This window comes from Rhinopithecus roxellana, chromosome 4, assembly GCF_007565055.1.
Source record: "Rhinopithecus roxellana isolate Shanxi Qingling chromosome 4, ASM756505v1, whole genome shotgun sequence".
In the NCBI taxonomy this organism is placed as follows: domain Eukaryota; kingdom Metazoa; phylum Chordata; class Mammalia; order Primates; family Cercopithecidae; genus Rhinopithecus; species Rhinopithecus roxellana.
In genome coordinates this window covers 139,042,939-139,057,099 of record NC_044552.1, presented here as the reverse complement: position 1 = coordinate 139,057,099, position 14,161 = coordinate 139,042,939, and the positions used below count along the sequence as shown (strand labels likewise).

Below are 14,161 nucleotides of genomic sequence, written 5' to 3'. Positions count from 1 at the left end.
CTCAGTGAAATGTGCTTGGAATTAAATCAAATCATTAAAAAAATAAAATGGTAGTTAATACTTGCTGAAATCCTGTATACAAAACACATATGGCTGCGCATGGTGGCTCAAATTTGTAATCTCAACACTTTAATGCCAAAGCGGGAGGATCATTTGAGGCCAGGAGTTTGAGACCAGACTGGTCAATGTAGCAAGACTCTATCTCTACTTCAATTAAATAAAAATTACAAAAGCATATATACAGATACAGTAAGAGTTACAGCTAATTTATTTTTTAAATTTTTATGGAATTATTTTTAAGAGGTTCACATTATAAAAGAATCTGCATGGCCAGGTGCAGCGGCTCATGCCTATAATCCCAGCACTTTGTGAGGCCGAGGCAGGTGGATCAACCAAGGTCAGGAGTTCGAGACCAGCTTGACCAATATGGTGAAATCGCATCTCTACTAAAAATACAAAAATTAGCCAAGCGTGGTGGCACACACCTGTAGTCCCAGCTTCTCTGGAGGCTGAGATAGTAGAATTGCTTGAAACCAGGAGACAGAGATTGCAGTGAGCCGAGATCACGCCACTGCACTTCAGCCTAGGCATGAGAGCCAGACTCCATCTCAAAAAAAAAATCTGCACTTGTACTGAATTTCTGCTGTTTTGAACATCATTCACAAAATCATTTATCATAATCTAATCAATTATTTCTTGGCATACTAGTTCAGAGTATAACTCCCCATTATTAAAAAATGATAAGATAAATTTGAACCCTGGCAGAATCAACGACCTGAGTGTGCCATGAGAGAGAGAATGATGTGACCTTAGAAACTACCAGGAAAGAACAGACCAGACCAGAAATAAGGCCTACAATTGCTCAATTTTAAGGTGTACTTGATTTATAAATCACTAAAACTCTTTAAACATAATGCCCTGAACTATTCCCTTTTTACAGCCCTTTAGCAAGTATTTATTTATTCAAGAAATACACATTGAGTGCCTACTCTGTGTTTTGCCCCAAGGCAGTCACTGGACTCTGCTTACACTACATGATGGCCAGAATGAGTGTTGCAGCCTTGGTTCCTAAGGAAAATAACCAGACCCTCCTTTTAAAAGTCATATTCATAAATTTTATTCATTTTTAGGAAAGGACATATCTAAAATTACTAATCAGAGAATTCACCCTATGGTCCTCAGACAAAAACTGGATTTTGTCAAGGAGAAAAAGACTCTTTCTTGAAAAAGATTACAGAATTCTTTGTCCTAAAAATGTAGCACCTCATACACAGAATGTATAGTACAAAATGATGTGGCTTTCAACACATGATCATTCATAATTTGTGAAGTGTCTTCCCTATGCATACATGAAAAGTCCATATTTTGAGTATTAGTTAAATAAAAACTTGAGATCTTAAAATCTCAGCTTCCCTATTTCTAAACTAGATTATTTCATAGAACAAAGTATTTCTCCCATTTTTAAATAATACACATTGTAATTGTTATTTCTTAAAGCAGTAAAACAGTTAATAGTTTTGTTTATAATGCTTGCTTTTTCTTCTGATTTGTAATTCTTCAAAAAAACTAAACTAAATGTCTCAGACCCAACAGATAACACAATATAAACACTGAGGGCATGAGCTGAATGGATCCATCTCAGAGTAGTACAAACTATGTTGTAACTTTCTGTCTCTATCCTGATACTAATTGTGTTACCATCGACCTTTATGCAATTTCACATTTAATACACAACCAGCATCCTATTAGATGCTTCTTAGAGTAGGACCCTGAGAATAAGTCCATTAAGAAATCACATGTTATTTATAATACCTGTTTGAAGGTTTAAAGTGTGTCTAATTTTTAAGAAGGCAACAAAATTTTCCTACAAATGAAACTCATCACTATGTAAAGAAGAGTATATACTTGGCATTGAAGTGTCCATCTAGTTTCAATATCTGTACCTATACATTTTTTAAATGGATGAAAATCTCCTGATTTTGAAAAACGTTGAAATGCTATTGATAGGGTTCAAGTCCAGGCATAACCTATGAAGTGATCTCACTACAATAATCAGAGTTGGTTTTCTCTGTGATTTAGATGATCCACCGCCCTGTTTTAGGTCTCTGTTAGCCATAAGCACAATTGGCATCGTTCCCGTGAATCCAGAGGCAAATCTGGGCGTATTTGAGGGGAGTGATGCGAACAGCAACGTTGTAGTCCTTCTGAACCCCGTGGACATCCACCCACTGGTGGCCTGAGTAGACCGCAATGATTTTGCGCTTCCAATTCTTTTTGTCAGGATCTTTCAGACGCAGATAGACCCCGGAACCGGTGGAGCCTGACTCAGCATCGCAGTATTGGTAAAGGAGATCATTGGATTCGTCGGACACACTGCAAAACCGATAGACCAACTGATCAGCCCTATCGTTATCAAATCCTGAGAAGTGGATCATTCCACCAGGCATTTTCTTGATCGTTGGGCTGATTCCGAGTTCCATGTATTTTTTTTTGTGAGCACGCTTCAGCTCCAGAAGAGCATAGTCATAGTCCAAGGCAGCGTCCCCCATGCCTCCTCGTGCCCAGCCCTTCGGAATGTGGGTATTCTTGACCCGGGTCCACCGGAAGGAAGGCCTCTGACCCCGGCCAGATTGTTTTCTTCTTCTCCCACTCTTGACTCTGTCCTGCAGACGCTCTCTGGTACCCTCTCTTTGGTCACCACCACCAGTTTCTCTCCTGCTCCTCTTTGAACCTCGGCGTTTCTTGCCTCCACTTTTATTCCTCATCTTCAACAACCCTACCCTTAGCTTTTTACTCCCTTTGACATAGTCCTTTCCATCATGAACACAGTGGGCAGCAGTTAGAACGTGCTGAGGGGATATGAGAATGCCACTACAGCCCGTGGAGAGCTTCACAGCTGTGCTGAAAGGGAAATTGGTTAAGAACCTTTTGTCCAAGATGCTGAACCTGCTGTCAGTGCCATACACCTGTCTCTTTCTCCTAACAGATGCTCCCTTTGTGGTATTTTGAGTCGGCTCAAAAACTAAATCCTGAACTTTCACCCTGGTTAAGGTTCGGGTGCCATTCTCAAAGACAGTCTCATAGGAAAGATAATCCTCCAATTCAGAAAGGCTGGGAGTTGGGAGTTCTTTCTGGCATTCGATGCCACACACTGTATTTACCATCATCTTAGCATCTGCCTCAAATGTGGGGCTGGTGAGATGGAAAGTCCTTTCACTGACAATCCGGGGTAGCTTTCTCAAGTGCCACGTAAAATCCCGTTCCATTTCAGATCCATCGATGAGGGTCCACCCAGGTGTGAAAAATATCAACCAAAGTAGCATATTTTCCATTTTGATCTTCTAACTTTTTCCTTAAAAACAGAAAAAGAGGTTTACAATGTTTTCTTTTTAAATCTTACTTATCCATTTCATTTAGGCCTTGGATCCTAAATGTACCTTCCCCACAAAGAGGTGCCCTTATTTCCACCTTACCTAGATTTTATTGAGATTAGATAAACGCTGGTAAGTGGGCTCACACAGACTTCCAAAATCAGTAAGTCGTTTTTCACTCAAACTTCCCTCCACCAGCCCTAATCGACCTCGCTCCCACCCCAACCTGTCATCCTGTCACCTCCCCCTCCATCTCTCCTAACAGCCCAGTGCCTGAGAGAGTACAATAGGGTGGTAGGCTGAGACCCTCTGTCAGCTAAGCCACACTCTCCTCCTTAGGTATCCTACAACTTTATATCCAGATGATTTAGAAATAAAGATAGCAGCAAATGCGCTGCGGTCTTTTCCCACACTTAGCTACTTAAAAACAGGGATCATAACTTCTTCATCTCTAGACTGTAACTGCCTAGCACAGAGCTAAAAAAAACTGCTCATTGAATACAGTGAATGTCCATGAACCAGGATTGGCAGCCCAAGCTGATGTAAAGGTGCAATGCATATTACTGGATAATGTTTTAAAGCAGTCAGAGTGTTAGCAATAAATAAATTGCTAATTAATCTTCTATTGATCTGCTTTGATTTTTATAGAACTCCTGGTCATAAAAAGAAAATACACAGCACAGGGCATTTTTATACTAAAGTAAGAAAAATGTACCATGCATTGTTAAAAAACAAAGTTATGCTTGAAACCACCATCTAAGCAAAGCATCATACAAAATGATGGGACATTCATTTTGTGGGACATTACTGCATATTAAAATTATTTGTAAGAATTTATGAAGTACAGGCTATTGGGAGGACATGATAATGGTTAGATATAGTCCCTTTTCACCACAGGTCTCACTATCTAAGACCAGTGTTGTTGTGTTATTTAAATATTGTTAAAGGTGCCAGCACATAATAAATTATATAATACTTCTCCTACTGTTCAAATCTTCTCACCCTCTTTTTCTTTTCTTGAGGCTCACTGGCACGTACATGTATCTATTTAGTGGAACTGATGTGTGTCAGCCATCTTTGCTTGGAGGTGGGTATAGTAGGAGCACACTGGAGCAGCAATTTTGAACCTCTGTGTCACTGTTATTTGCGAACTATGCTTCAAGTCATTTTTAACTAATAGTTAAAATATCAAGACTTAAGCAAATGATTTGTACTTTTGTATAAAGCAGAGGCAATTCAGCATTTGCTTAGCCCTACAATACCTTCATCCTCAATGCTTTCTGATAAGTTTTATTTTATTTATTTGTTTTTTGCATGGAAAAGAAAGCACATTAGCAATGGCCCACAGCCATTGTACCACAGGGTACACCCACAGGATGCGTGCACTGGCACAAAAGGCAAAAATCAACCCCGATGCAGAGTTCAATATCGGTATCCCTTGATACAACAGAATTTATTTTGCCATATACAAGTACAATAATTTTATTAACAAACTAAAACATTATTTTGATCAAACAAAAATGTATGCTACATTAACCTATTTATTGTTTAAATGTGATATATTAATGAAAACATAATTAATTTGAACTGTTATACATTTGGAAATATTAAGCAGGCCAGGTGTGGTAGCTCACACCTGTAATCCCAGCACTTTGGGAGGCTAAGATGGGAGGATCCCTTGAATACAGGAGTTCAAGACCAGACTGAGACCTCATCTCTACAAAAAAAAACTTTTAAAAAATTAGTCAGGCATGGTGGCAAACACATGTAGTCCCTGCTACTTGGCAGGATTGCTTGAACCCAGGAGGTCAAGGCTGCAGCAAACCATGATCATGGCACTGAACTCCAGCCTGGGCAACAAAGTGAGACCCTGTCAAAGAAGAGAGGGGGAGGAAAGGGGAGGGGAGGAGAGGGCAGGGGAGGGGAGGAGAGGAGGAAATCTGTGTTATGTCACAATATTTGCTAATAGTCACCACTGCAAAGCAGTAATTATATAATCAAGGATTTTGTAGAGTAGAGCCACTTAGTATTTTATTTTGTCTTTATGCAATTTTTCACAATAGTATTTCATCAAGTTAATTTAATTAGAATGAAAAAGGCTCACAACTCAGTAACTCTACTGAGCACTTGAAATTGTAGTTCCCGGGATGAAAATTTATGTCCTTGGCTGAAAAAAACAGTGAATATCAAAGAGTTATTTGCTGCTACTTAGCTTATCAACAAACCAAAATATACAAAAATGATATATATCATTATATACATATATATATATATTTTGAATCTACTTGATTCGCAGCAAAATTTCAATCAAGGGAGTTGTTTTGGTGTGGGAAACTTTTTTAAATTGCTTTTTCATTTAGCTCTTTATGACAACAGCTGTCTATTGTATACTTAATATATGATTACATCAAAGCTTGAAAGTCAGCCAAATATCCACGTCAAGAGACACAAAGTATCTCACTTGGTATATCTTAACACCTGATACTAATGATCTGAGGAGCAATACACATGTGAAAGGCATTCCTGGGCAAAATAAAGGAGGTCTAAATAGTGTTACTGAGATATTTTTTCCCCAGGTAGGTTTGTCCTATGCCATAATTCTGTAGCCAGACTTTTAAGAAAGCCTCATCAGAGTTGAATTGTATTTAAGTATAATTTTATTTCTGGCTATGCAGATAAAGCTATTGTTCTAGTCAAAGGCCTTAGCTAATACTTTGGAAATTTCCAATGCCATTAGTTCCTTTGAAACCATGCTTGGTACAAAGCAATGATTTGATTTACCAAATGATAACACCAATGATATAGGCATGGTTTTCCGGCTCTGTGTTCACGTTCACATTCTCACAGCAGTTATGAATGGCGGTTGAGAGCCCAAATCTTGGTTGCTCACCAAAAGGAAACACCAGACCAGGGGTTCTCAAAGGACAGTCCCTACACTAGTAACTTGGGCATTACCTGGGAACTTGTTAAAAATGCTAATTCCCAGGGCCTGCCCAGACCTACTGTTAGAAACTATCCTGAAAGGGTGGTGGAGAGTGGTTCCCAGGTGGGTTTAACCGGCCCTCCAGATGACTTTGACACTCAATAAAGTTTAAGAACCACTACAGTAGCCACGGCTCTGGTGTAGCAACATGAGCCATACCCCAGAAGGTGATCTTTGCAAGGATGATGGCTTATCTGGATTTTAAATGACATCTGCTTATCTCTGTGTACAAAATTAATTTATTCTGACTTCATTCTTTTACTATGTTAGCAATTGACAATATCAAATCACTCAGCCAGTTCATAAAGAACAAACATAACTTACTTTTATTTATTTTTATTTTTATTTATTTTTTGAGAGGGAGTCTTGCTCTGTTACCCAAGCTGGAGTGCAGTGGTATGAACTAGGATCATATGTCTCAAAAAATGAAATTCATAAGGTTTATATGTAATGCCTCCAATATCTCATACTACAGATCATTCAATGGCATTGATTCACCAGCCCTGCCTGGTGCCCTTTGAGGGAGCTCTGTGCAGTGCACCACAGTAATAAAAACCATGCCCACATCTACCCTTGGGCATGGGAAGGGCAGAGCTTTGTAATATGACCTCAGAATCACAGTAATAAGAGGACATGGATTCAGCCTAATTTGGCCTGTAATTTAAAATTGGGCAAATGTTTAAGGACACTTTCTTTTGGAAAATCTAAGTTTGTCTTGTGGTAAAATGTCAATGTGGCATAAATGATAGCTCTTACTGATAGAGCAATCCACAGTTTGTTCAGTGGATATCTACATATGTCCATTGTCCAAAAAGGACTAACTCATTGATCTAAAAAGACACAGTCCCGATTGAAGAGGCAGCTATAAAATGTTGAATGTCTTACGTCCCTTGTCTTCCCCATCCCCCTCATATTTCCTGTCTTGCAATATAATTGTGACCTTCACTGTCCATTTCCAGATGACTTGGATTTAGGGCTTCAAATTCCAATTTCGGTGAATGAAAGCGAAGTTGCAGTGATTTCTGTCCACCACTGTGAGTCAGCACACACACAGCTGATTATAGGTTAGATCCTGAAGACAGATTGAGTAGAAGGGAATTAAGGAGGAAGTAAGAATGTCTGTGTACGTAGACGAACTCTTACTGATGGAAGAGATGTAATTACACATTTGTACCCAATCTATTAATAGACGTGACCACACTTAACTATGAGATCACTTACTATTACCCTTTTGTTATTTGTTTATAGTTTCTTAGAAATGTGATTGCTCTCAGTGTTGAGAATATTTCTGTATCTGTTCCAGCATAGTGGTTATGAGTGCAGACCAAGGAGTGGGAAGGCTTGGGTTCAATTCCCTCTTCACCACATACGAGGTATATACATGTGGACATTTCATTAACTATCGAAGTTTCACTTTCCTCATCTGCAAAGTGGGGATAATATTACAGTAATTTCAACTTCATAACATTGTTATAGAGATTAAATGAGATGATGCATGCAAAGAATTACTACTGAGCCCAGAGGATAGTAAGCAGTTAACACATGTTATTTTAAAATTATTATCCTGCCTTAATTGGTGAATTTGTATCACTTCAAAACAGGTTGTTATATAAGCCAAAATTAGAGACCTTGTAGTGTTCTAAAAAGTCAGTTTCACAGTCAAATATTTTTATTTCAAGATAGATAGTTTCCAACTCACTCTAAAATTCCCTTTTTCTTTGTTTTGTTTTGTTTTTTGTTCAAGGACAGCTTCACTTTAGAGACTTTCCAAATGAATGCTTTCCTAATTACTCATCTCTATGAATATCCATGGCTCTGTAATATATTTTTTTCATTGCTATTAAACTTAAGTGTGATTAAACACTCTGCAGCCACAAAACACTTAAATTGCATTTTCTGTGTCTTATTTATAGCCTGGATCTACACTGGGAATTTTGGAACTGCATCAGACCCTCAGTCTAAAAAGAAACAGTCTGTCAACATAATTACTCTAAGGGAGTGATCTACAATGAAAGAAAAACTCAACTTTTTGAGTGAGTCTATCTAGAGTATATAGAATCCTATGATGAAATGACATTATACCTTAAGGCTCAGTTTCTCTTTTGTGTTTTGTTTTTTACTCTAGAAGTTTATAGTCTAGCTTAGATAGAGCAGGCAAACTAATGAAAGATTAGAAGGCTGCCCACTGTATTAATATTTCAAATCAATTATTTTTCCTGTCTATGAGAAAGCAAAGATGCTGACTTACCACTGAAGGACCTGCACTGAATTGCTTTCCCTCACCAGGTGACAGATTCACAATTACTCATGCCTTTCTTTTCACCTGGTTCCTTGTAATGTCTAGTGAGGAACTTGTCCATATTTATGTATATAGTATGTTGCCATGCGACACAACTTCGCATTGATCCGTCAAACAGTTCCTGGGGGGCTGTTGTGGGTCAGGAACTACTCAGTCATATCAATGACCCTGTAGGGCCAACATCACCCTCTACCTTAGCGTGTAAGGATACACCAATGATTGCACGACCACCTTTTAAAACTTGGCTGTCCTCTATTTAGCCATCTGCAATCCCAACATCTCTCCTTCCCAGCACCACTGGCTGTGTTTACATGCCATACCTAAATTCGAAGACATGCTCTCATCTTCTCTACTTTCATCCTCCACCTACTCAGGATTGACACACAACAGGGAGACACTGGGGCCTGGCCAGATGATTCCGAATAACTGCAGAGAGAAATGGCTTAGGCAAAAGGCCACAGCAGGACAGGGGGAGAGTTACAAATGACATAAACAGGAATAAAGCAATCACTAAAGAAATCGGTGATGTTTTGGATGACAATTGTAAAAACTTTCATAGTCAATTTTATTTTGGGGGAACAGATGCTGAGGAGAAGGGTATCTTATGAAATCTAATTCCTGACCCACGGAAGTGCTCCCTGACAGTAGCACTGCATGGAGGTAACATTTAAGTTAGAAAGAGAAGTTAGAAACATTTAAGTTAGAAAGAGAAGTTAGAAACATTTAAGTTAGAAAGTGTATGAGAAAATAATTGTGTCTGTAACGTCATAAAAGAAGGGAGTAAGAACTACGGTGTTTCAATGATTATGGGGGCAGTGGGCTTTGAAGCCAAATCAACTTAAGTACACTTGCCACTTGTTACACTGTGATCTTGTGAAGGTTACCTAATCTCTCTAGACATTATTTCCCACATTTATTAGATAGAGATAATATTTTAGAATATTTTTATGAGAAACTAATACGATAGGCACAATGCCCAGAGCACAGTAAGCACTCCAGAAAGATTAAAGCAAATGTTATTCATATCAAACAGGGGGAGCCAACACTCAGGTAGATATTTATAAGGTATTTTATACATGTCTAACTGCCTCATCATGGTATGCCAAATATCCTCCTCCCCAAGACCTGTGAATATTTCCCACACACAAGAAAAGAGACTTTACAAATACAATTACATTAAGGATTTTAAGGTGAAGTGGTTAGTCTGGATTATCCAGGTGGGTCCAATACAATCACAGGGGCTCATATAAGAAGGAGGAAAAACAGGTTAAGAGTGGGAAGAGCTGCTAGATGGAAGCGGAGGCCAGAGTAATGCAGGACCATGAGCTGAGGAATATGAGTGCACTCTAGATGCTGCAAAAGGTAAGGAATAAAGTATTTCCTAGAATTTCCAGAAGGAGGAACATAAATGAAAATGTGTTATTTTAAGAAAAATATACATAAATGCAATTTAAAAACTAAAAATAGATCACAATAAAGCTTTAGATTTCTGATCTGCAGATGCATAAGATAATAAATTTGTGTTGTTTTAAGCCACTAAGTTTTCGGTAATTTGTTACAGCAGCAGTAGGAAACTACTACACTTAAAAATGTGAGAATCGAGTTTTTACAACAGTCTGCCTGACTGTTTAGAAAGAAAGAAGTAGTAGGGAGTGGCAGACACTGTGGCTCACACCTGTAATCCCAGCAGTGTGGGAGGCCGAGGTGGGTGGATCACTTGAGGTGAGGAGTTCCAGACCAGCCTGGCCAACGTGGTGAAACCCCGTCTCTACTGAAAATACAAAAATTAGCTGGGCGTGGTGTTGCGCACCTGTAATCCCAGCTACTGGGGAGGCTGAGGCAGGAGAATCCCTTGAACTGGGAGACAGAGGTTGCAGTGAGCTGAGATCACGCCATTGCACTCCAGCCTGGGCAACAAGCGAGACTCCCTCAAAAAAAGAAAAAACAAGTAGTAGTAGTAAGGAGTGATTAAAAAGTAGAAAAAGGCCAGGCGCGGTGGCTCACACCTGTAATCCTAGCACTTTGGAAGGCTGAGATGGGAGGATCACTTGAGTCCAGGAGTTTGAGAGTAGTCTGGGCAACACAGGGAGACCCTGTCTCTACAAGTGTGGTGGCGCATGCCTGTGGTCCCAGCTACTCTGGGCTGAGTTGGGAGGATCACCTAAGCTGGAAGGTCAAGGCTGTAGTGAGCTGTGATTGTGTCACTGCACTCCAGCCTGGGCAACTAGAATGAGACAGGGAAACCCTGTCTCCAAAAAAATTCCAGCAGAAAAGAATGTTTCCTTCTGGGACTTAAAACATAAATGAAAACGTGTTATTTTAAGAAATAATATACAGAAATGCAACTTTAAATCTAAAAACACTAAAAACAGAAGATCACGATAAAACCTCATGGCGGTAGGATGCAATATTGCTAGAGGAAAAACAAAAATTAGAACAGAGTACATAAATTTGTCTATTCAACAAATGCATACCAAGTGCTAACTCTGCCATGCATCATTTCGAAGCCTTTTTTAAAGAATCTATCTGATAGTCCTTAACTGTTGAGTTGGACTAGAACATTTCTAAGATTTCTTCCAGCTTTAAAGTTCTAGAGTAAACTGCAAATGAGAAAACACAAGTAACTTACTCATCAATGCTTCTCAGGAAGGTTCAATTCCTACTCATCCAGGGAAGAACTTGCCTGTTATCCATTTTGCTACCACTAGATGGCAAAGTTAGTCTGGTGATGGCAAATCTAAGGCCGGTATTTAAAATATTTACACTTACTCAGCTGTGAAATAGATTTTATTTTAAAAGCATGTAAGATTCAGCAGGGGCAAAACTTCTAACTGGCTAATAATATACTAGATGGCTGTGACATATGGAATTTATGACATTTAGGAAACCCACCTACAGGCCACGGAGCCCATCCTGATGAACTGAGGGCTGATAATGCTGTCTACAGCCAGACAATTTTCTGGCAGATAGTTTTTCAAAAACAGTTGTAGTGCCAGCACTCTTCCAGCATGACCTACAGCAATGTGAACTAGTCCCCCAAACGTGCCACAATTTATTTCAATGCTAAGGAAAATCTTGAACCTGCCAGACATTTCACATATGTTTATCAAATACTTTATAATCCATTACTAAAGGATAAGCTCTCCACCGACTCTAGGCTGAGAATAAACGGCAAGAAAGTTCATTGACAGCGGGCCAATTTCTATTCAAAATATCATACCATAGCACTATTTTCAAGTTTAGTTTCATAAATGGAGACCAAAAAAATGTCTGTTTAAAAAGTTTGGCAGTACTTGAGGGAAAGGAAGATGGTAAAGTTACACAGTTGATTATTTTACAGTAACCCACAACTTCTGTTTCTCATCACAATAAAAAACAAAACCTCCCTTTGTTTTGGGGCTATTTTTCCATGACCTGTACATCTAAATTTCTGCAATTCCTACAATTTCTGCAATGCTACGGATCAATCAAATTTGGGGTGAATGACATTAAAGGAACCCTAAGAGGACTCTTTCATATGCTGCCTTACGAAGTGCACAGCATATAGCTCTAAACTTATCTGTATTTTTCAAGTTAGCCTTTGAGAGCAAAGAATATCTATAAATAGGTATGCTACTTTTCAGGTTTTAAAGCATCTATGGTCAAAATGTTTTTAGCCAACCCACATCAGTTTTACCTATATGAAGCTTAAAGTTTTTAATTATAAAATAACAGCTTGCATACTACTAACTTGACTTTACTGTTTCCTAAGCTCTCCATTTCAGATTTCTCATCTGCAAAGTTAACTCAGCGCTAAGGCAAAGTGGCTCCATCCTCCCAAATTCTGAGTCTGATCCTACTGTTAAAATGCAATATGCTCGTTGGATATTTGAGCATTGGGCAGAGGAAAACAATATACCCAATGGAGAAAATTAACTCATACTAGCAATTGTTTATTTTAACATCTAATGAGTATATACTATATGCCAGGTATATGCTAAACAATCTCACATTTTAAAACATGAAAAAGCTTCTTAAAAGCATACAGTTTTTCCAGCTATCTGGAAGAAAAATAGGGACAGTATCCACGTCCACCACTTCCCTCACTAAAGGAACTCCTCTAATATTTCCTAATAAAAATAAAATTCCATATGATACTTGGCTGCTACTTTCAAGCCTACATGTCTTATTTGGCAGGGATTTTAACATTCTCCCTTCTAAATTATAAACCAGATTCTAATATAATTCTCCAGCCAGCAAAATATGACTTTTTTAATCCTCTGGGGAGACAAATGTACTTCGGAAAAAATAAGAATGAATTTCAGAAGTCAGAAGGGTTAATAAGGGGTGAAAGCTCCCTAGACACAGCATGCAGCTTCTTTTCAAATCAAGGACAGTGTAAAAACGTCTGAGCAATCAAGCGGGAGTGTTTCTACAACTTTTTAAAGAACCTTTTATTATAGAAAATTTTACGACTACACAAAAGCACAGGGAAAAGTATTAAAAGTTGAGAGAAAAGTGTAACCCCCATGTGCACATCAGCAGCTTCAACTATTGTCAATATTTTGCCAATGTCTCATCCACCACCACCCCACACACTTTTTTTCTTCAGCTCGAGTATTTCAAACCAAGTCAAAAGCTTTTCTACTTCGTTTCGCCTCCTTATTTTCTAAACGTTTTCCTATGCTCCTTTTGCTGACCCCTGCAGCCAAGTTGATAAAAGGGTAGAGGGAGAGGCTAGTTTTCAGAGTAACCCCGCCAAAGAGACTTTCCAGGAATGCGTTTTATACCTTTCTCAATGGCATCTGTTAACAATCATAAAAATAAAGAGGGTCCCCTCTGGTACTGCTTAAGCAGAAAGAATTCCATTTATATTCCAATGCAAACATTGTTGCTGTTAATATTAAACTGCAGAGGAGAGAGAATTGCCTAGGGGAAGGGTGGTTAGTTTCTTTGAGGACTGAAAGAAAGTGCCAAGTTTGATCCCTTTCTTCAAAGTCCTTCAAAGAAGCGCTCCTCGGGTAGGTCCTGCCTTTCTCAGGGAAATTTCTAAGTTCTAAGGTTGTTGGGTTTGGGGAGCTTTATCTTTACCTGCGAGGCTTGTTTGGTCCCCGAGGGCACTGTCAGCTGAGATCAGAGCTCCGGAGGAGGCGGGCGGGGACGCTGCAGCTGGGAGCCTCTCAGCTAGCCTGAGCTGAAGGCCGCCCAGCCAAGGCCCGGCCACAGCACCCGGAGCTCCCGCCGAGACTGCGGAGGAGGAGACAGCTGCGCCGCACCACGGCCAGGAGGTGGGAGGGGAAAGGGGGCGATGACGCGGGGCGGGGGCGGTGGGATGGGGGAGAAGGGGAGGTGGAGGACGTGGGCAAGAGGAGATGGAGAGGGAGGGCGGAGAGGGGACTTCCCTGGAGGAACAGGACGGACCTGGCCGTGTCTCGCTCCAGCATTTCTGCCCACAAGCTAAATCAAGCATTAGGAAAAATTCATGAGCAGGTTCACAGGGATGCCTGTCCCTTTGATAGTATGCACTCC

General features: G+C 39.6%; 1 protein-coding gene across 2 annotated transcripts; it reads right to left on the bottom strand.

The window, feature by feature from the left end:
- Window positions 1-1,098: 1,098 nt before the first annotated feature.
- Window positions 1,099-13,883, bottom strand: PRSS35 (serine protease 35). Of its 2 annotated transcripts, XM_010383952.2 has the most exons (3): window positions 13,724-13,883; window positions 5,137-5,241; window positions 1,099-3,352 (listed from the first exon to the last, which is right to left on the bottom strand). In XM_010383952.2, exon 3 carries the CDS (start codon window positions 3,330-3,332, stop codon window positions 2,109-2,111), a length of 1,224 nt encoding a protein of 407 aa, XP_010382254.1. In that variant the 5' UTR covers window positions 3,333-3,352; window positions 5,137-5,241; window positions 13,724-13,883; the 3' UTR covers window positions 1,099-2,108. The 2 variants fall into 2 exon arrangements, with proteins under 2 accessions (XP_010382254.1, XP_010382253.1); XM_010383951.2 differs by lacking the exon at window positions 5,137-5,241.
- Window positions 13,884-14,161: the final 278 nt, after the last annotated feature.